Genomic DNA, 22,861 nt, shown 5'->3' on the forward strand with positions numbered 1-22,861 from the left:
TATTTGTGGGTCCATGCACTTTTCTCCAGTAAATAATATGCTTCACTTCACTAATGGGCACTGAGTTTATTCACAAATCATTGTAAAAGAAACTCATTTAATTCCAATCCTTAGCACTAAGTGATTCTTTTAGGATGAGACCAATAAACTGAATAAATAAGGCAGCAGGATTAGCTTTAAAAGCAATTTCTTCCCTTTTTTCTGCTAAAGTGAAATAATAAAATGCTGGCCTTGGTCTTAGCCTAGATCACCTGCATAATTTGTAATCAAAATAATAGTATTTTCTGTTATTTTGCATTTATTGAGAAAATGTGTCTTTCTGTGTTAAATAAAATAAACTGATTCAACTTTAATTTTTGTACTATGAGTCCAGTTTTACCTTCTCTTCCTTCCAATAAACAGATGTATTAAAACTGAAATTTAAGATTATTTCGTGACCGGGCATGGTGGCTCAAGCCTGTAATTCCAGCACTTTGGGAGGCTTAGGCACATGGATCGCCTGAGGCCAGGAGTTCAAGCCCAGCCTGGCCAACATGGCAAAAACCCATCTCTCCAAAAAATACAAAAAATTAGCTGAGCCTGGTGGTGTGCCCCTGTAGTTCCAGCTACTTGGGACGGGGCCGGGAAAAGGGGATTGCGGGGGGCTGAGGCAGGAGAATCACTTGAACCCAGGAAGCAGAGGTTGCAGGGAGCCGAGATCCTGCCACTGCACTCCAGCCTGAGTGACAGTAACAGACTGAGACTATGTCTCAAAAAAAAAAAAAAAGAAAGAAAGAAAAGAAATAAGAAGGGAGGGAGAGAGGGAGAGAAGGAGGGAGGGAGAGAGGGAGGGAGGGAAGAGGAAGGAAGGAAGGAAGGAAGGAAGGAAAAAGATTATTTATTTGAATTTTATTACTGTTATTATTATTATTATTTAAGGCGGAGTCTCGCTCTGTCACCCAAGCTGGAGCACAGTGGCACGACCTCGGCTCAATGCAACCTCTGCCTCCCGAGTTCAAATGATTCTCCTGACATACCCTCCGGAGGAGCTGGGACTACAGGCGCGTGCCACCACGCCTGGTTAATTTTTGTATGTTTAGTAGAGACCAGCACGTTGGCCAGGCTGGTCTTGAACTCCTGACCTCAGGTGATCCACCCACCTCGGCCTCCCAAAGTGCTGGGATTACAGGCGTGAGCCACTGCTCCCGGCCTTAATTTTAATTCAAAGTAGGGATAGTCGCCTTTAACAATTAATTTTGCATCAACACACACAAATACACATAAATTGTAGTTTTACCAAAGTGGTCCTTGCTGTTTCCATAGTGTAGAAATAGTATTTCCTCCACGAATTTAGACACAATGATCTGAAGAATACATACTTAAAATATTTTGCAGACTAAAATACCAATTCAAAAGGAATTTCTCTCAGGAATAAAGATAGGCAGTTCCTTAAATACAACTACATGAATAAAATATTATGCTTTAAAATTTATAACAATTTAAATATCTCACCATGTAAATATTTCTTAATATTACATTATTGTTTTATTCTCAATTATATTATTCTTTATTATATACATACAAATATTTTATTGCAATTTAATATTGTCATTTATGGTTCACGGTTCCTGCTGTGGATTTAAGCAAACTTTATATTTTAAAAATTATTTATTTAAGCGAGGTTTATTGGAAGACAGAAAACAATGGAGTGAACTTTTCACGATACAAAATTCTTAGATTATTTTTATTTATAAAATGTGAAGATTACATTACTTTTTTTGTTTCTTTTTTTATTCTTAAGAAAATGTAACTTCTGGAAAATAAATTTTATAAAATATAAGCAGTGACTTAATCAGTCATAGTAATTTATGTAACTAACATTTCCTTTATTACTAACTCCAATTCACTTAACAACTATCAACAAATATTGAAGACTTTTATATTGGCATGTGCTAATCTAGACACAAGGAGTGTAGCACTAAAAAATATAAGTTTCGCCAGGCGCAGTGGCTCACTCCTGTAATCCCAGCACTTTGGGAAGCCAGGGAGGCTGGATCATCTGAGGTCGGGAGTTCGAGACAAACGTGGCCAACATGGAGAAACCCTATCTCTACTAAAAGTACAGAATTAGCAGGGCGTGGTGGCACATACCTGTAATCCCAGCTACTCCAAAGGCTGAGGCAGGAGAATCGCTTGAACCCCGGAGGCGGAGGTTGCAGTGAGCCAAGATCGCGCCATTGCACTCCAGCCTGGGAAACAAGAGCGAAACTCCATCTCTAAATAAATAAATAAATAAATGTTTCTTGCTTCATGGTGCGTGCAATTTAGGAGGGGAGATGAAATTAAACTACATTTAAAATTAGTAGTCATTTTTTATGAATATACACTTTTGAAATATGCAGTTTTCATATACAAAATACCAGTTTTGAGTATACAAGTGGGCTTTCACAAGGTCACAAATATAGCTTTGGCATATTTCTTTACACTTACACAGGCCCCGTTCAATGTGTATGCCTCACAGTCCTCTTTTTCCGTGTATTTTGCAAACTATATCACCAAAATATCTCCTCGTAATTTGTTTCAGGCTGACAAAAATTACTTAGACTTTGATTATAAAAAATACAAAACTTAAAATATGTGTAATGGTATACTTAATTGGAAGCATCTTTATATTATAGGGAGCATTTTAAGATTTTGAACTTCCTTTTTTCTGCCTCAAATAGAAATCACCAAAAGGAGACCAACAAATCCATAATTATTGATTTAAAATATGGAGCCTGTAGCATTTCAAATATCTGCACTTTTAAAAAAAGCTCTGGTGAAATGAAAAACTAAAATATAAAAAAGTGGCATATTTATAGCATTGTCTTTAAGATTGAAGGACAGTATGTAAAGTCTTTTTTTTATACATCCTTGTGAGTAGTTATACTTCTGGGCAGATTTTTTACAACTTTATTTTTATTACTTTTATGAAGAATTTTATTTGTACCTTTTAACCAAACCCAGAAGGTGCATTCTGGGATGCAATTATAGACAATTCTTAGTGTTTGATTCTAAGACAAATAAAAAACCAAATAATACAGAACAAAAAGCGAAGAACAAATGTCAAAGAGAGAAGCTTAATATAAAAATCAAATAAATAAATAAATAAACTTAATAAAATACTTTAGCAAATAATTGAAGGAACAATAATATGTTTGTTCAGATATTTTAGTCATACATACAGCTGAACTAGACACATTGCTTAATTACTGTGCATGGTAGTACATCAACAGGGTTGTAGTTATGAAAACGCATAGAATTTACAACAGAGATTATAGATAATGGAATGCATTACATTCCAAACAAGAGAATGTCTATTCCCTTGAATTTCTCTAGCATAATCTGCAAGATCATCAATGTCTAAGAGAAAATATTTTCATTCAATGTGATGTTGCAGTAGAGGATCTCAAATAATCTATATTTCCCTGATATTCTGTCTTGTTTAGGATTTAGATCTGTGAGTTAGTATTCAGTGTAGTGGGACTAACTCACTTTTGTACATAAGAATCACATAAGGAGCTGTACACAAGTAAACCTGACTGAGCCTCACTCCCTAAGATATAACTGTACCTACCTTTCAGATCTTTTGATACACTAAACTTTCAGTGGGGATTAAAGAGTTTCGTTTTGAAAATGTCCAGAAATGGTTCTTGTGTATATGCCCTATAGAGATCCTGTCTTTGAAATTACTTTATTTCTTCTATCACAGACACACACACATGCACACAACACACAAAAATACACACACATCCACTTTCATGAAACATTTGTTACTTCGAAAAATTATTATGATTTTGATATTAAATACAACTACATATAGAATAAGTTACATAAAACAAATTAGTTCTTATGACTCATGTCTTCCTAATCATGATAGTTTTGGCATTCCAAGTTTATATAAAATAGAGCTTAATGAACTAGTATTACGTGGTAGTTTTAACACTGATTTATCTGCTCTGTGATAGCAGGTAAATTCTTATACCTTTTTCTGATACAAGTCCACCATTTATAAATAAGTTTCCTTCAATCTGCAACATTCTGTTATTCTGTAAGTCTTCCAATTGGCTCAGCAAATATTATAAATTTTTAGATAGTTTAATTCATATAAATTAGATATTTACTAACTTTTTAGTTGATGATTTTCTAATAACATTGTATAGTGAGGGAATGTTTCTTCAATTTTCTTCTGTTTAGCTTTCCATATAAATCAATTAGTAAGGAAAGCCAAGGTTATTTGGACAATGTCTTTAAATTGAAAACAAAAGTCAATTTCTGATTGTAGAGAAGAATGCTAAACAGCATACCACCAGTTCCTGGCACCTGTAGATTTTCAGGCTGTGTGTGTGTTTTTCTTTTTTCTTTTTTCTTTTTTTTTCAACAGAGATAATGGACTTTTCTGAAGGATTTTTTATTTCAATGACATTTTAAAGATCTACCTAATGCATTTTTTCATACTAGTGCTCCGAGAGCAATAATATAGGTCCCTGCTGGGCAGTAGGCAAAATGGATACTTCTATTCCCCATCTCTGATGTAGGTGGTAGAATATAATTAGGCCTGTTAGAAATCTTCCTTGATGCTTCTGAGCTTGCTGAGAGGTGGATTTTCAATCATTTACAACTTTCTGAAATCTTTTTCTGCACACAGCTTGAATAAAGATTTTCAGAAAAGTCTAGTCATATGTTGAAAATGTCATTTTAAAAATTATTTTTGAAATAATTCTAGATATTTTTAAATTGAATATGTCTTTTTAAAAGCATCATTTACTAATGAACTATTATTTTGAAGTCAATAATAAGACTTTTCACTTAAAAAAACTGTCGTCAGTTTTATAAGATAATGTGATAGTAGTTTACAATTTTATGATAGTTGTTTGGGGGAAAATGTTACTTATTTACTAAAAGTGATTTTAATAAGGCTTTGCAGCCAAACTATATTATTTTCTTCTTATAAATACCATATTCTACATACAGAATTCAGTTAGCATTTACATCTGCTTATGAAGTAGTCGACTACTACACTTGAAGAAAATATAAAGTCATATCGCTGTAAGGAAATCTATATCAGTGAATATTAATAGACTTAACAAAAACAACAAATTTCTAGTAATGTAATTTGAGTTAGGTATGTGGTATTCTAGTGAATAATGTTAAATATGTTTAAACAACAAGATTAAATTTGAATGAATGTATGTACAGCAATGTGTTTTGGTTCAATTTTTGAAAATATATAGAAAAACAATTTGAATAAATTATATACAAGTAAGTATAGTATCTATGAAAATTTTGAGCAAACATTCTAATAAAAATTGCAGCAAAAGAATACATTTGATGAATTTCATTGTCGAGCTTAAGCATATAACAAAAACCAGTGCATAATACTGCTTTCACAATAATTAATGAATAAGATTGAATCCATTACAACAAAAATTGCCTTAACACAGAAGTTGCAATGGATTCATTGCTCTTGACTCAGGGATTAACATAATACATTTTAAAAAGATGTATTCAATGAACATTTTCATTTATAAGATCAACCATATGTTTAGTAGCTGTGTTTATTGAAGGTGAAAAACTCTTAGGTAAGAATCTTTCTTCGCTATGACATTATAGTCTCATGATCTTTCTCTTATGATAGCATCAATGCTTCTGTTTTGTAATCTACAAAGTTTTTGTCTAAGTCTTTCTCAGAAGTTACATGATTTTTAGATTGACAATAATATATCTACTTATAAGATAATATATTTCATACTCTATCAAATAAGTAGGAAGAGTAAAATTCTAGTATGCATAAATCCTACCATTTTACCTCTGGTTCATAGCGCTTACCTTGTTCACTCCTTTCAATCACCAACTTATATTCTACTGTCTATTACAATAGTCAGTGCATTATGTATATGCCGGTCTTTTTTTTTTTTTTTTGCTTGAAGAAACATTTCTGGTAAAACACAAGTCATGGTTTAATTTACTTTTATCCTCTTTCTCCACATGCAGTAGCACAGCTGAACATAGGTGAAGAAAATCCCACAGTCATTTTAAATGGTCTGTATTTAAAATTATGATCCAGAACATAACGTGAATTCTTTCTGCTGCCTAGAACTCATCCTGCCTTTTCTTGGTTCATTTTCTTGACCACTGTTTTAGATAACTACTTCATAAATTTTTATCAATTCTCAAATTTACAAAACTCCTCTATCATCAAAAAGCTCAGCTGATGATTCACTTCCTCTTTTACTAATTAGTTGGAAACAGAAAAAAATCTTAATAAATCCTGACTACTACACCTGCACACATACCCAGTGAAACCTGTATGTTACCATGAATGAAATATCTGAGTTTTCATGTGGAGTCTAGATTTCATCCTCTCTAACATATTATGGACATCAGTCCAGTAATTCATCTCTCTATACCCAGCATGTCTTATAATCATACCTCATTGATCATTACCATAACATCTAAAGCTATTCTTATTTCTCTTGATACACACACACACACACACACACACACACACAAACACACACACATCCTTCATATGTATGTGTATATTTATGTGTGGGCCTATTCCTCCAGTTGTCTCTTGAACATAACTCCAGTTAGATTTTACCACTCCACTGAAACTCTCTGGCAAGCTTACCAATAACCTTCACTTTATGAAACCTAATGGTTGACCTAGTTAAACAACCTCTTCTGTTTGTACCATGTTTTTTTGGCTTCTAGTGAACTCTCTTGGTTTTTTTCTTACTATGCTGTTCACTTCCTCAATCTCTTTTGGTCATTCTTTGTCTTCTAATTGACATCTAAATAATTGGACACCCTAGTCTGGCATTTATTCTTGGATTTCTCTAATGATGCTGAGTCGTTGGTGATTTCATCTAGTCTTACAGCTTTAATGATCAACTGGATTCTGTAATCTCCAAATTTCAACTGTGGACCTCTCTACTTAACTCCAGTCTTCTATGTCCAATGACTTACCAGACAGCTTTACTTGGATATTAAATAAATTTTTCAAAGTTAAAATATTCAGTTCAATACTGTACTTCTTTTTCCCCTTGATTTGCTTCTCCCTCAATCATCCCATTCTCATTAAGTGGTGTTTTTTTCTCTTTGGGAAAATGCTTGAAAACACCTTTGGCTTTGATTTATTTTTATTCTGGCTAGAAATACATTTTTTAACCGTTACTTTTGGTTCAGAGGTACATGTACAGGTTTGTTATATAGGTAAATTGTACATTGTGGGGGATTGAAGTACAGATTATAGAAATTCATATTTTTAGCAAATTTTATAGCCCTACTTTAAATATATCCATAATTCAATTACTTTTCAACAACCAGCTGTTACTGCCTTGGCCCAAATCATCGTTACTTGCCTGTGTTATTTTAATAACTTCTTTTTTTTTTTTGAATGGGTTACAGCCCAGCATTTGCTTTATTTGAACACAGTTTGAACACAACAGTGAGGTCTTAATGCATCCACCCTTGTGCCTGTTATTTTCATTAAAATGGTTAGATTGATTCACCAGAAACAAGCCATATAATATAATTGTTCTGTTCGAAAGCCTTTAATAGTCTCATATAATTTGAAATTCTCTGCTCTTATTTAGTGGCTTTACATGATAGACCACTTTTCCAATTGCTGTTACAACCTGCTTTTCCTCATATTCTACTTTTTTTTAAACCTGAGACAGGGTCTTGCTCTTTCACCCAGGCCGAGTACAGTGCTGCAATCAAGGCTCACTGAAGCCTCGAACTCCTGGGTCAACCAATCCTCCCACCTCAGCCTTCTGGGGAGCTGGGACTACAGGCACATGCCACCATGCCCAGTTCATCCTACTCTTAAGATCAATTAATGAATCAATGAAATTTCATGTTTCCTCCATCAATCCTAGGGCATTGCAAACTCTTCAATGGTAATTTATCCATTTAGAAGACGGCAAATTGCAAGTCTTAAATTCAGTGAAAACTATTTCAAAACTTTAATATGCTCACTGCAGTTTCGAATTAATTTTTGTATTTTCTGAGAGAGTGCTTGAACTGGCAAACTGAAATCTATATGATAAACTATTGATTTTTAACAGGTAATAACTATGAATATGTTTAGGTTAATTGTTGGATTCTTCAGATAAAAACTAAGGATAAAGTTCTGTCCACTGTCATTCAACTTACAAAATGCAAAGTCAATTCAGAGCTTAAGTATGTATATGATATAGTTGCTTTTCTATATGGATATTTGCATTTAATTCCAAAGTTCACTATACCCAGTAGAGTGACAAGAGCTTTGATAATACTGGAACAAAAATTTAAAACAAAACACAAATTTATATTAAATTTCTAGTAGCATATTCATTGATAAACATCTGAATAAATAGATGTAATTTTTGATTGATTAGTGAATAATTTGTTTATAAACTAGAATCTCTTTTGGGGCCAAATGATAGAGAAAGTGATAATTAGCATATCATACACAAGTTTATAGAAGCAAGAGATTAAAGAGCAATGAAACTGCATGCTTTTGTTGTGTGTATTATAGAGAACATGTTGGAGATTTATTGTGACATAACTACCTCTTTCTGTGTTACCGGAAACATGGCTAGCTTTGTTTAGGTCAGCATCATAAGTTGTCATGTTGCATATATTACCACTAGGTAGAATACTTTTTAAATACCCACTCATACAATTTGCCACAATTTTCCCTGTACTACAAATACTCGAACACTTTTCATACCTGCATATCCCAACACAGTATTAGAAGCTGGATAAAGGCTGTTTCTCGTCATTTTTATATCTTAGCGAAGATACATATAATTTTCTAGACCATTTCTGCTTTGTGGGTCTTTAGCGCCCCTGTCACCAGACTTACCTTTAATGAAAATATCCATAGTGCTTTTTTAATCATCCGGTGATTGATATACATTAAAGATTCATCACAGTCTGACACACAATTTTCTTTGATTTTTTTATAGAAAAGGTATCATATAGAAAATATACTATTCCTTGTACTGTTTTAATTCCTTTTTTTTTTACAAAATCCATACTGTATCAATGGTTTATGGTTGTTGCAGCATTGTATATTTTATCCCACACTGGGAAGGTGTTTTAATAAAACTCCTGATTTTGCTTAAAAAGCGTAACATTTTATCAACATTTCCAACTCTGTTTCTCCTATACATTATTTTATCTTAATAACTTCTGTTAGATCCTCTCTGAAGAGTTTCTTATCTTTTAATTGAAGGCTTCTAACAATCACAAAAAGCTTGATTTGTATATAGAGTGTTTGTATAAATTACCTATTCTTCATGGAGGGTTGCTTTACACTAAGACAACAAAAAGCAAAAACAAAACCAAAAAGCAACTCAATGGAGTTCATCTATTTGTTATCTACACTTTTAGTTTTTAGCCACTCATCTCTTAGAGATAGGTTGTTTCTATGTCTCTATAACAAAAATAATTTGATGAATTGCAGTTTTCAGATTTTCATTTTTTTGTATTTTGATGTTTCTTTCATGTTCTATATCAAATATTTCCAATAAATATAGGCATATTTATTTAAATACAAATCTGTTATCAATTATACATGAGTTAACAAGACAGCCTGAGGATCATTCAAAGCTCACAATATAGATATATTTTACCCTTCTTGAACTTCTCACCCAATGTGTAGTTATAAGCTATCATGACAAATAAAGCATATGAACCATTCAGCATGTCTCCATATTCAGAATAACACATATATTTGCTACAATAATATCAGCACATACAATTATACATATAGATTATGTAAGATTTCTTATACATCTAATGACATAGGTATGTTAACATGTATTTAGCATAATGTGATTGTTTAAAAAGAAAATGTGTGTAGCCTGTATATATACACATATATATACATGTATATATACACATATATATACATGTATATATACACATATATATACATGTATATATATACATATACATAAATACGTACATATACATATACACATACATCTATATATGTATATATTACCAGATACTTTTAATTTTGTGGTATCAGTCCAATAAAATTAATGCTTTGAATAATGATGTGTTCTATAACATAAGAAATCTCATATTGGTGACAAAATGTGGTCACTAGATGGCACTGACATTATCTACGGAACTAGTGACAATTTAAAATACTTTTTAGAACTCCCATAATGGATGAAATGGGGCCTGATTTGCATGATGAACTTAAAAATCGTCAGCAACAACAAAACAAAATGTACAATGTGATGGGCAGCACGTTGATCCCCAAGAGAAGAGAAACATGTGATGTAAGCTCCATTATTGCTCAAGCCTACTGTCTGGAGAGAGATTTCAGGCGGGAGCACAGGGATGAATGCTTCAATTGTTTTCCCTGTTAGGAGACAGTGTTCTGAGTTTGGGTGACAACGTGTGCTGGAATTCGCACAGCGGGGTAGCCGAAAGGACAGAGTCCTGTGGAGACGACAGAATTTCATACACACACGGAGAAATATCTCCAGAGATCTTCAGTGCTTTCCGTTGGAGATTTGAGCTAATTATTGCTTAGTGCGTGCGTGTGTGTGTGTGTGTGTGTGTGTGTGTGGAAACAATGCAAGGCCTTAGAAAGAACCATTGGAATGCTAGAAGTGTTGCTTTGGTTGTGTGGCCAAAATAGACCTAAACTAAAGGTTGTTCCCAACTCACCTAACAAAGCTTCAAAGCAAACCTCAAAGGAATAAAATTGTTTTCAAGTAATTTAGTGTCTCAGAAGAGAGACTGGACATACATAAAGGAATACAAAACATATAGCACTCAAAATATATCAGTTACAATGTCTGGCATAAAATAAAAAAAATTATGGCATGTGCAAGGTGAAAAAAATAACCCATAGTAAGGAAAAACAGAAACAGTATCAATAGAAACATACCATCGATCACATACGTGATGGTAGTAGGTGAGAACACTACCCAATCCATTTTTTTAATGTGCCCTGCATATGTATTTAGAAGACACAGAAAAGCACAAGCACAACCAGGAGAGATGCCGATGATATAAAACAGCTCAAATAAAAATTGTATATGTTGAAAAAACAACATTTTCAATATTGAAAATGACCTTGGATGGCATTAGTAGCATAGTGGATACTGCAGAAAATGACTAGCAAAATCAAGACATAGCACCATAATCTATCCAAAGGTTAGGTGCTATGATTTCCTTTTGCGGGAGTAGGTACCCAGTAGTGGGATTGCTGTCTCGATTGATATATTTAGTTCTTTGAAAAAGCTTTGTACTGTTTCCCATTTTAGTCAGGAAAAAGGTGAATATATCCTTTGACCTGAACTGTGTCTTTTCCATGCTGTGAGTATGGGGTGGACAAAGGCTCAGAATGGGACTTTTATTTGTCCCAGTAGATAGAGCAAGAAGCATAGAGAAGTAATATTCTCAAAATATTCTGAGTTTCTTCATAGTGTATTTAGTATATTTTTCCACTTAGGGAGATTTAGGTAAAAACATACTAAAGGACAAGCGCAATAACTATGGTTAACATTTGTTTAATAGTTACTATACGTCACACGTTGTTACAAGTATATCATATGATATTGTAGCATCTCCTGTAGGATATTGTGCTTCTTGCTTTAAAAAAAAAAAAAAAAAAAAAAAAACCTCTCATTTGTCTGTAATTTCAACTAGATTACTATGCTGCTTAGGTACTGGGTACTAATTATATCACTGATTTTAACAATATTTATCATGTACCTAGCACGGAGCCTGCCTAATCTTATTTAATTCTCACCAGATGTGGATTAAAGCAACTAACACTAAATGTGCGTATTAGTCCACTTGTGCTGTCATAATTCTTCAATAAAATGTCATCAAAATCTCAGTAGCTTTCAATACAAAAGTCTGTAGGTCTCTTTTAAGTATGCTATAGCAGCATGCTCTAGACCTAAGTCTGGTTTCTGATCTTCTCCACATATTCTCTTAATTCAGGAAACAGCCTGCAGGAAAAGATCCCATCTGGGGTGTGATGTTTGAAAATTTCCATGATAAAATACAAAATGTAATTTTACAAGAAGACAAGTACTAGAGAATAGTGTCATAAAATCCCATGTACGTGTCACCCAGCTTCAATAGTTATCAATACTTTGCCCTTCCAATTCACACATTTTAAGTATCACACTTTATCTGTTTTCCAGTAGGGAATTTTGACTTTGTATTAGATACCAAAACATTTTACATTTTAGATTTTAAAATAGTTGATCCATATGATGTGTGACTCCCTCAAAACCTTGAAACAATGCAGTCAATACTTACTAGTGATTAGTTGCATGACTTGAGAGCAGTGTGGTTTCATAACATGGTATCAGTATTCACAGGGTGAATTCAGTTGTGTGGCATACATTATCACCATATCTCTGACCATGTTATAATACATTTTTAAAAGGAAGAGCTTCATAATATTATTTGGCTCATTCTTTCAGATCTCTGTTTGCAGTTTTCTTAGTTTTGTGACATGAAAGTAAATTGTACCTCAAGATGTACATTTTAGATCTGACTATCTTCTTGGCTTCTTTATCTATTGGTGATTTCTTTTATAGATTTAGGGGGTACAACTAAAGTTTTGTTACATCGATGTATTACATGGTGGTGAAATCTGGGCTTTTATATTAACCATCATCCTGATAATGTACCTCGACATGGAGTTATGCGAAATGTTTTATTATTTATTATAGCAGTTGTCTCCTCCTATAGTTATTTGTCCTAATTGTATTTTGTCTTTTACTAAATATATTATGTATTGGCCATGGAAAAATACTATAAATTATTTGCATGTGGTTCATGGGATCAAGAAAAAAGTCTAGAAGCAAAATACACTGTCAATTAAATAGATTATGGGAAAGTTATCATTTTACTTTGAGATGGAACATATGTAGAATGCTTTTGGAAATCACAATGAAATAGATGGGTGCATGAAACTCATATTTATTGCTCAGATCTGCATATCAGTAGCTTTAGCCAATTTATTATGTACTTTACAGATGCTAAACTCCAAATATTCACTCATTTAATCTACATAGGTATCCTGTGAAATCTGTATTCTTATCATACCCGTTATACAGAAAAGCAAACTGAGGTACCACTAAGTAAAGTACTTAATCTCAGGCCTTAGAGATTATAGGTGCCACAGCCAGGATATAAGCCTATCCATTCTTGTTCTGCAATTTATGGTCCTAACTATTATATTACATTAAAGTAGGTAGGATGCCTGTGCAATAATATAAATACTCAGGTCATGTTTTGAAAACCAGCATTTTGACAACTGTCTGTTGGAACCCACCTAGTCTCTAGTCTCGTGTTTTAAATTTAAAAATAAAAATCTCTAAAAGGTTTTTTCTACTTAAAGCTTTCTTACCATATTTTAATTTTAAATATTAATTTTAAAGTATTGTATATGAAATATGGAATAGACTGTATACATGTATTAAAATATGGGTACTTATTTTAAAATATAAATGTATACAGCCATAGTATAATTTTATATAGAGGTAACAATCTACTAATATAGATAACATTTTATACCTAAGGGGTCTGTGACAGAATGCTAGAAATATTTCTTTTCTCTTTTCTTTCATCAACACTTTCTCATTTGGTCATTTACTAAAAACACTTTCACTTCCACCTTAATATATTTCTGGAATCCACTCACTTTTTTCCATTTTCACTACCATTACCTTTCCCAGCATGTCATCCGTGTAATAATGTATTTCCAGTTGTTCTGCCTCCCCCACCGTCTTAGTCTGTTCACGCTGCTATAACAAAATACCGTAAAGTGGCTTATAAACAACAGAAATTTATTTCTCACAGTTCTAGAGACTGGGAAGTCCAAAATCAAGGTGCTAGCAGGATGGATTTGGGGTGTGCTGAGGGCTCACTTTGTCAAAGATGCTGTTTTCTTCTTGTGTTCTTACATGGTGGAAGGGGCTAGCTAGCTTTCTGTGGGCTCTTTTATTGGACAGTAATTCTAATAACAAGAGCTTTACCCTCATGATCTAATCAACTCCCAAAGGCCCAACCTCCAAAAATACCATCACAGTGGGGCTTAGGATTTCAACATATGAACTTTGAGGGGCCCCAAACATTCAGACCATAGCACCTTCTCTAATTTACTTTTTTTCCTGCAGTGTGAGTGATCTTTTTAAATCACAAGTGCATCTACCTTATTCCTCTGCCTAAAACCTATCCTGTCATTTTCCAATTGTTCATAAAACACCCAATAACCTTCAACTGATATTTACCTTTTCACAGTGTTATTTACATATAAGTCACATAGCAAACAGTTCACCCATTAAACTATACAGTTAAAAGCCTTTATTCCTAGAGTTGTGCAACCGTAAACACAATCAATTTTGGATCATTTAATCACTTCTTTTGGTCATCACCCCCCAATCTCCTCACCACCACCTCCCATTCCATTGCCTGCCCTAAGCAAACATTATTCTACTTTTTGTATCTACAGATTTGCCTATTCTGGAAATTTCAAACAAATTGAATTATTCAATATTTGTCCTTTGTTATCAGCTTTTTCCTCTTACGGTAACATTTTCATGGTTCATCCATGTTGAAGCATGTGTGAGTATTTCGTTTCATTTTTTTTTTGCCAAATAATATTCCTTTGTATGTATATACCACTTGTTTTTTTCCAATCCATGCACCAGTAAATAGTCATTTCAGTTGTTTTCACTTTTTTGCATTATTAATAATGTTGTTATTAGCATTTATGTACAAGTTGTTGTGTGGACATATATCTTCATTTCTCTTTGGAATGTAATTGCAACTCTCTGTTTAACATTTGGAGGAACTGTCAAGCATTTTATCCAAAACATCCGCACCATTTTACATTCCCAATCACAGAGCATGAGGGTGCCAGTTTCTTCACATCCTGGCCAACATTTGTTACTATCTGACTTTTTCATGGTAGCCACTCCAATGAATGCTAAGTGGTATCATGGTTTTGATTTAAATGTCCTTGATGGCTAATGAGTTTCAGCGTCTTCTCATGATCTTATTGGTCTTTCTTTTGCTTTGGTACTTCTTATTGTAGTCTTGTTTATTTCTCTAACTCTTTCATATCTTACCCCTTCAACCTCATATTTAATTTGATAGTTCCAATGAGCCCCTTTAAACTCTTTCAACACAGCATTTTTTTTCCCTCAAGTTCAAACCCACATAGTTACCATTTTTTTCCTACTTTTCTTACTTTTTTCTTGGTGAGGGCTGACTCTGTAGGGGTACAACTCATGCAACTGCACAGATTCTGCACTCTTTAACGACCCCAAGTTTGGGCTAATATGCTGTGGTCATCATCATCTTGACATTTTAATAGTTTTTAAATAGAAACCCCCACATTAAATTTTGCAGTTGGCCCTTAAAATTACATAGCCAGTACAGTTCTTAACTTAGCATTATGACTTGTCCTTCCATTTTTGCATAAATACCTACAAGAAATTCTTCCTCACCTTTGTCTACCAAATTAGGTTTCCTTTCTGAATGTCATCTGTATCAGCATGCATTATAATTTGTCATTTTTTCCTCTGATCCTTCTGACCTGAGAGACCGAGGGCTTTGCTTTCTTATCCATTTTTCTTTTTTTATATATGTAAAAGTAAACGTGCTAATTTATTCCCATTAAAGTATCAAAAATAAATGTTTTGTGTCTAATTTTTGAAACCAAACATTGTACCTGCCATCAAATATTTAAAACATCTTATTGGCATGTTTTGGTGTTTGAAATTCTCATTTAAAATTGAATAACATATTTTAGAAACAAAAATTACAAAAACCACTGATGAAATAACACATTTAGTAGGTAAAATGCCCACTTTTCAATTTGAGTGAATGCATTTTTCTAGGCCCAGAACCCAGCAAAGTGTCTATTACATAGCTGCAGTACATACATAGTTCAAACTCACAGTTGTTACTCAGGTGGTAAATCATGTATCAAAAATAATCAAACATGAACTCCAGGGCTAAACAACCTGGGCATTCAGCTGCTAAAGCTTATAAGCTGTGGGACGTGGGCTAGTTATTGAATATTTCTGTGTCTCCATTTCCTCATCTTAAAATGGAGATACTAGCCTCAACCTCATAGTGATATCATGGAGCTTAAATAGACTAGTAAATGTAAAGCTTTTTGGATGTTGTCTGACAAGTATAATTTATCGTGTGTATGTATTGCCTTTTATAATTATTACATTCAATTCCTATTTGTTGAATAAATTTTTGCTTTTATTATCAAAGAAAAGAGAAAGACAGGAGGACCTAAGAAGGAAACTACCTAAGTGAAGAACTTTGATTGCATGTATTTATCTTTCTAACATCATTTACACTGCTAGGTGAAATGGTAACTATACAAGAGGTCACCTCATGAAATTGAAATAAGAAGATTAGAAAGCTAGGAGCAAATCCAGAGGAAAGAACATTATTGCTAATAGTAAACAGAAGAAACTTACAGGGAGGGAAAACAGTATTTCTGTTTAAAATTCTTAGTATGACTGTAGAAACTGGTGGATTTGGTATATTAAAACAATTTTGAGAAGGTAGTTTGGATAAATTAATTCTAATAACCTTTGGAGAGTGTTGGTTTTTCTGTCTACATATTTAGCAGTTATGCATTGTCTTTACCTCAAAGAATTTGAAGTTGAGTTTACTTACTCGATAAAGAAATAATGCCATTAGGAATGAGGCAAACAGAATACCTAAAGAAGCCATCCACAATGGGGTGCATATTCTTTTGTGTATCTGCATTGATCTTGGGTTCTGCCTATGGTCTCTATTTACCTGTCCATCATCAGGAGAACCACATGACCCCACTGTCTTCTGTGCGTATTCTTGCTTCTCTCACATCTTTCTTATGTCGTCTTAGGGCATCTGCCTGGAATTCTTTCCTCAACACCACCCTTCTTTCACTATTTACAGATCACAATCCACACTTTGGTTTGTCAGGAAACATACTTACCCCATTCTTCCACTTACTCCTAGAAAGATTATAGTTTGCCTACCTGGTACTTTTCACATTTATTTGAATTGTACTGTAAAATTAGTATCTATCTTGTTTGTTTAACTTTAATGCCACCAAGGATAGAAACTATTACAGTTTGCTCAGTACTGCATCCCAGTGCCTGGCTGCTTATTGTAAAATAAATGTGTGCACGTGCACGCGCACGCGCGCGCACACACACACACACACACACACACACAAACACACACACACACTGACACAAAATAATTGTTGAATGGTTAAGTGACATGATCCATCAATCCCCCAAAAGGCCAAAGGATTTAATGACTCTAAAAATGTTCCATGACACAGTAGAAAGAATAGAAAGTTCTGGAATACTGGCCACCTCAAATGTGCTGTGAACTATAATTGGATTCTAAATTTGGCAATTAATGTCTAGTCAGGTGAGGCCACAAAAAATAACCTATAAACAATGACACATTATATAATTTCAATTGTTTGACAATTAAAATTGTCAACAAAAACTTTTAGTTGGAAATAAACTCAAGAAGTGGTTATCACATGGATATTTGATTAAGGGATTTTTGAAAGGACAATAAACTCTAAAAATAACCATATTATAAAAATATTGAAATACCATTTAAATAAGCAGTTGTTAAACTGACCTTCTAGAAAGGCAAAGAACATAACATCAAATCAAATTTCAGAGAGTGCGTTTTTGTGAAGGATGGAATAATAATGTACAGTCAGACACTTTGCTTTCTAATCATCTTACTTAATTCAGTGATAGAACCTGGAAATACTAGATAGACAGCAAAAATGCTCATTAACCTGTCTCAATCAAATATCAGATGTCTTAAGTGAATCTTCAGTAGGTGTTGAATCAGAGCCAAGAAATAAATGAATTTTCTTTCAGATATTTGTAATGCGTTTCTGTAGCACAAAGAGGCATGTCCTTTAGAATGTCAGAAACGAAAATAGAAAATGACTTTGGACTTTTAGTGCAAGTATTTGACTCAAATGCATATTGTGCGTCATTACAGAGCCAGTGATGAATCTGAGAATGGCTTCTAACTCTCCTAGGAATCACACACTTAGGCAAAGTGTCTGTTTTTCCAGAATTTATGTTAATAATTTCAAGTATATTGATAATAACTTTTAAATGCGAACATTTTTACTAATAACATCTACATACACCAATAGTTTTTCACAAGTCAAAACCATATGATGTATAACAGGTAATTACAAGAGAACATGTTTATTTTCAAGCAAAGATCATGTAACTTTAAAATTTACTTTTCAATACTGTGAAATAATTACGTTTTCTTTATAAGAATGAATAATTTGCTTTGCATTATTAATAGTGTATTGTGTTGTTATATTCCAATAAAGTTAATTAAGTACAAGTGTGTAACCCATAGTAAATAATAGCTGAAAGAGTACATTTTCTTTACTCAACTGCATATAAATTTCACTGTAACATAATTTACTTTCTAAAAATACTAGAATGTACTGTTTCTGTTCTAGAAATTTAAGTGACTTTTACATGAAGTACCATAAATATTTTCTTACATTTGTTAAACTATACTATCACACTATGGGATGAAATCTGAAGTTCCAGCAAGACTTTAGTAAAAGCAACTTATTCCAAGAAAATTATGTAGTTCAAATAAGTCATAATTATTTATTTAGGCAATCAGGAACCATTTTTAATATAATATGAAATTTTGCCAGTAACTTAAAGGATAGAAAGTAGGATGTTGCCATGTAAATATAGAGAGAAAAAAAGGGGAAAAGTGTAAAACAGGTCTGTGAAGAGTGTTTATTCAAAGCACAGGGTATTGTGGAGAGTACAAGTAATTCAAAATAATTGGAATTGACGGTATCCAAATTGTAAAGTGTGCTTGGACAGAAAGGTGATACCACATGAGAGATCTTTAAACATCAGGCTGAGTGATTGGGTTTTATTTGGAGTCATTGAAATGCTTTTTATCATTATACAGCCAGGATACAGGAAACCATCATGAAGCTATGAGAATGTAAAAAGCGTGCTTCTAACTCTCCATTTAGCATTAGGTATATCTCCTAATGTTATCCCTCTCCCCTCCCCCACCCCACAACAGTCCCCAGAGTGTGATGTTCCCCTTCCTGTGTCCATGTGTTCTCGTTGTTCAATTCCCATCTATGAGTGAGAACATGCGGTGTTTGGTTTTTTGTCCTTGCGATAGTTTACTGAGAATGATGATTTCCAATTTCATCCATGTCCCTACAAAGGACATGAACTCATCATTTTTTATGGCTGCATAGTACACACCAGCATGGCGCATGTACACATATGTATCTAACCTGCACATTGTGCACATGTACCCTAAAACTTAAAGTATAATAATAATAATGAAAAGAAAAAAAAAGCGTGCTTTTTAAAAAAAAACTTATTCTTAACTATACAAGAAATACTTTCTACATCAGGAACGGTTTCTTTTTGCCAGAGAAACATGGGAAGTAACATAATGTTATATGTTTGGTCACCACTTTGCACACACAAGCATAAAATCTTTCTTTTTCCTGAATTATTGTAAACAGAGCCCGGACGGCCGTATCGAAGTCAAAGGGCAGCATGGAAGCTCATCACTGCATATTAAAGATGTGAAGTTGTCAGATTCAGGGAGATATGACTGTGAAGCTGCAAGCAGAATTGGAGGGCACCAAAAGAGCATGTACCTTGATATTGAATGTAAGTTACTTTCCTTTTGTATTTTCATTAAAATAACTGTGTGCTTTGAAACATATGAGTTTTAGATAAAGACCAAAATATATATGCAGTTCACGTTTCAGTACTTAATGCATAGCTTTAGAGGAAATATAGGAATCATTCAGTCAGTTATTGGAGACATCTAGTGGAAATTACGAGATATTTCACAGTGCTGTATGTTTCATCATTTAGATATTGCTTTTCCTGAAAATGGTGACTTTCTTTTTTTGCAACATTGAACTCAAAACACAGTATCAACTGAAAAATATTAATTATCAGTAATTGGTCAATATCACTTCAGATTTTTTATTTCTTTATAATATTTATGATTATGTCTCAAATACGTAGTGTTTACATTTCTTATTCAAATTGTTTTGTTAGGCTATTTTACATTTTCATAAACTATAAATACTATTTTAAATGCAGTGAAATGTACTAATATACTATGTTATCAAAATAGTGTTTATTTTCTCTCTGGAAGAAAGGAGCATGACAAAGATAGTTTTTAAAATAAATTTAAAAATGTACATAACCATGTGAGATTTGGGAAATGGGAGGGCTAACGTAAGTCAAGCTTTCACAAAACCCCTCTGGTCACTGCATGGAATTTAAAAATAATTTGATATACATGCTATTTAAAAAGGAAGAAACTTAACATCGTTCTCAATAAATATTTATGAAGCATCAATATTGGAGAGTCGTCTCTGATGCTTGAAAGGACATAGCTGTTCTTAGTGGAATGTATAAGATATTCTTATTGACAAAGTATTTCTATTGGAGCATGTCTAGTACATTAATATTGATAGAATGCAATGGTAACTGTGAAACAAGATGCATTCTCTTATCGAGAATGCCTTCAGAAAGAAAATATTTTCTCAAGAATAGACATAAGTTATCCATATTATTTTACATTTTTATAGACTGTGCTTGTCAAGAAATTCATGGAAAGACCAATCAGAAACTTCTAAAAGAAAAAAGGATTATGAAAGTTAGTCAACAATAGAAGGCAACTTGATTCTGACACAAATTACTGACTTCATTTGCTGATATTAGGCAGCTTCTAAGACAGTCACTTTATCTCCATCACACTTTCTAAAAAACAGAAAAATGGAAAGCATTCATAATATTGAGAACACACAAAGGAGGAAGTGATGCCAATACTTATTTAACCTTTTTCCCGTAATAATTTTTTCTGCCTTTTTTCCATTATTACAGTATATTTCTTCTTCAGATCAACATCATTTGCAAATTACAAATACTTTACACTTTTAGAGTACATTTGTTATATTTTTAATTAAAATTTGTATATTTAAACCAAAATTTACTTTATGATTTTTTTTTTATTTTTCTAAATGTGAACCTAAATGAAGAAAAAACACTTAAGAATGCCATGATATGATTTACATGAGACCTCCTGGCCTCTTCCACTGTCCTACAAAACTGCTAGGCTGCTAGGCAACATATTATCTTAATGAAACTATATTTAGGACTTTTATTCTTTGCATTTCATTAATATTTTAAAACATTTGATATATCATAGGATTAGTACTAAATGTCTGTTGCAGGTCCTCAGAAAAGTGGAGTTTATGAGAAATGAGCACTGTTGATATTTCCAAAGCACAGTAAGGCAGAGTGGCTCATACAAGATACGCTAGTATTAGAATAATAGGACTAGCTAATATGCTAATTAATAGTGTGTTATGTGTCCCTAAGTCCTAAGTGTCCTAAGTCCCTATAACTAATTTCCTTAGTTATAAAATAAGAGGGTTTAAAGAAGAGACTCTTGGGACCTATTTATACTCAAGCATTTAAATATACTTTTATTCAAGCATATCCACATTCTCCAAAGATGCCCTGGGATTTCCGAATTATTGTCCATGCATGACAGCATAGGTATTTGTGTGAAACAAACGAAACCTAAACTAAGATTATAATTCATATATGTTTATGTTGTAAAACCTCATTGAAAATAGTTTTAAAAACCATACTAGGTCCACCTTAAGCTTCAGGTTTTGTGCTGAGTGATAATGGACACAAAGATGAATAAAACATAGCTCCTCCTTTATTAGAAATCTACCATCAACGGGAGTTTAAATTAAACCGCAGCATGTATTCAGATTTCAAAGTGAGAATGAAGAAAATATTAAGATAATGTAAAATGCTTATACATAATTACATGAGATGTTTAGTTATTGGTTTTAGCTAGGTAGAAAATAATGGGATAAACAAACAACTGTATATTGCAATTTGAATTATTTGCTCTTGTAATCTATTAATACCATGAATTAATAACTTTAATACAAAAAAAGTACATTGGATACTTTATTCTTCAAGGACTGATTTCTAACAAAGTACAAGTTGCTTTTGATCACATTGCATTCCTTCTTTATAGGTTTAAATATTGGTTTATGTTTCTGCTTAATTATTCTCAGGTAAATGTGTAGACTTAAGCTCACCAGAAAATTTTGTAGTTTAGTTTATCTTATTTAAACAGGGATGAAAGGTCTTGTTTTCTAAAAGGATGTTTTGAGAATTATTTGAGTATCCCCTGAGATTATTATTGCCACTGTCTTGATTGGAGGGTAGCTAGATTAATATACTTTGAAAAAAAATTTTCTTACTATTAAACTATCATGTAAATATAACTACTTTTTGTTTTCCCTAAGCATTGATTATTTTTCTGCAAATATTGTTGAAAATGAGTTCAATGGCTCTTATAACACTTGATCATTTTTCCTTTTTTTCCAAAATGAAACATTCAAATTTATTCTACTTGAATGGGGATAATTAGAAAAATAAATATCATCTCTTGTTAAGACATTATTCAAATATATTTAAGTACAATAAAAGCCCATATATAATGTAAAATATGAGTTTTGACCTATGTATACACCACTAAATCTATACTGATCATCAAGATAAACATTTACATCACCCTCAAGAATTTTCTCAAGTCACTTTAAAATCTATCCCTCCTTTTTTACAACTATCCCGAGGCATCCATTTATCTACTTTTGATCACTATAATTTAGTTTACATTTACATGTAAGAATGTATATACATGGAATCATGCAGTATTATTTTTAATTTAC

The 22,861-nt window shown here is 32.9% G+C and overlaps 1 protein-coding gene and 1 long non-coding RNA gene across 5 annotated transcripts in view; one reads left to right on the plus strand and one right to left on the minus strand.

The window, feature by feature from the left end:
• The window catches only part of NCAM2 (neural cell adhesion molecule 2), a 557,648-nt gene that overhangs the window by 370,110 nt on the left and 164,677 nt on the right, over window positions 1-22,861 (plus strand). For all 4 annotated transcript variants that reach the window (XM_054542855.2, XM_002830573.6, XM_024239542.3 and 1 more), the window contains exon 9: window positions 19,601-19,751. In XM_054542855.2, the coding sequence (XP_054398830.1) occupies window positions 19,601-19,751 (151 nt within the window). The remainder of the gene's footprint in view (window positions 1-19,600; window positions 19,752-22,861) is intronic.
• The window catches only part of LOC129052424 (uncharacterized), an 83,295-nt gene that overhangs the window by 15,643 nt on the left and 44,791 nt on the right, over window positions 1-22,861 (minus strand). The window contains exons 2-3 of the long non-coding RNA XR_008517451.2: window positions 5,848-5,956; window positions 2,131-2,255 (exon numbers count right to left, since the gene is read on the minus strand). This is a non-coding gene — a long non-coding RNA (uncharacterized LOC129052424). The remainder of the gene's footprint in view (window positions 1-2,130; window positions 2,256-5,847; window positions 5,957-22,861) is intronic.

The sequence above is a fragment of the Pongo abelii genome, chromosome 22 (assembly GCF_028885655.2).
Source record: "Pongo abelii isolate AG06213 chromosome 22, NHGRI_mPonAbe1-v2.0_pri, whole genome shotgun sequence".
In the NCBI taxonomy this organism is placed as follows: Eukaryota; Metazoa; Chordata; class Mammalia; order Primates; family Hominidae; genus Pongo; species Pongo abelii.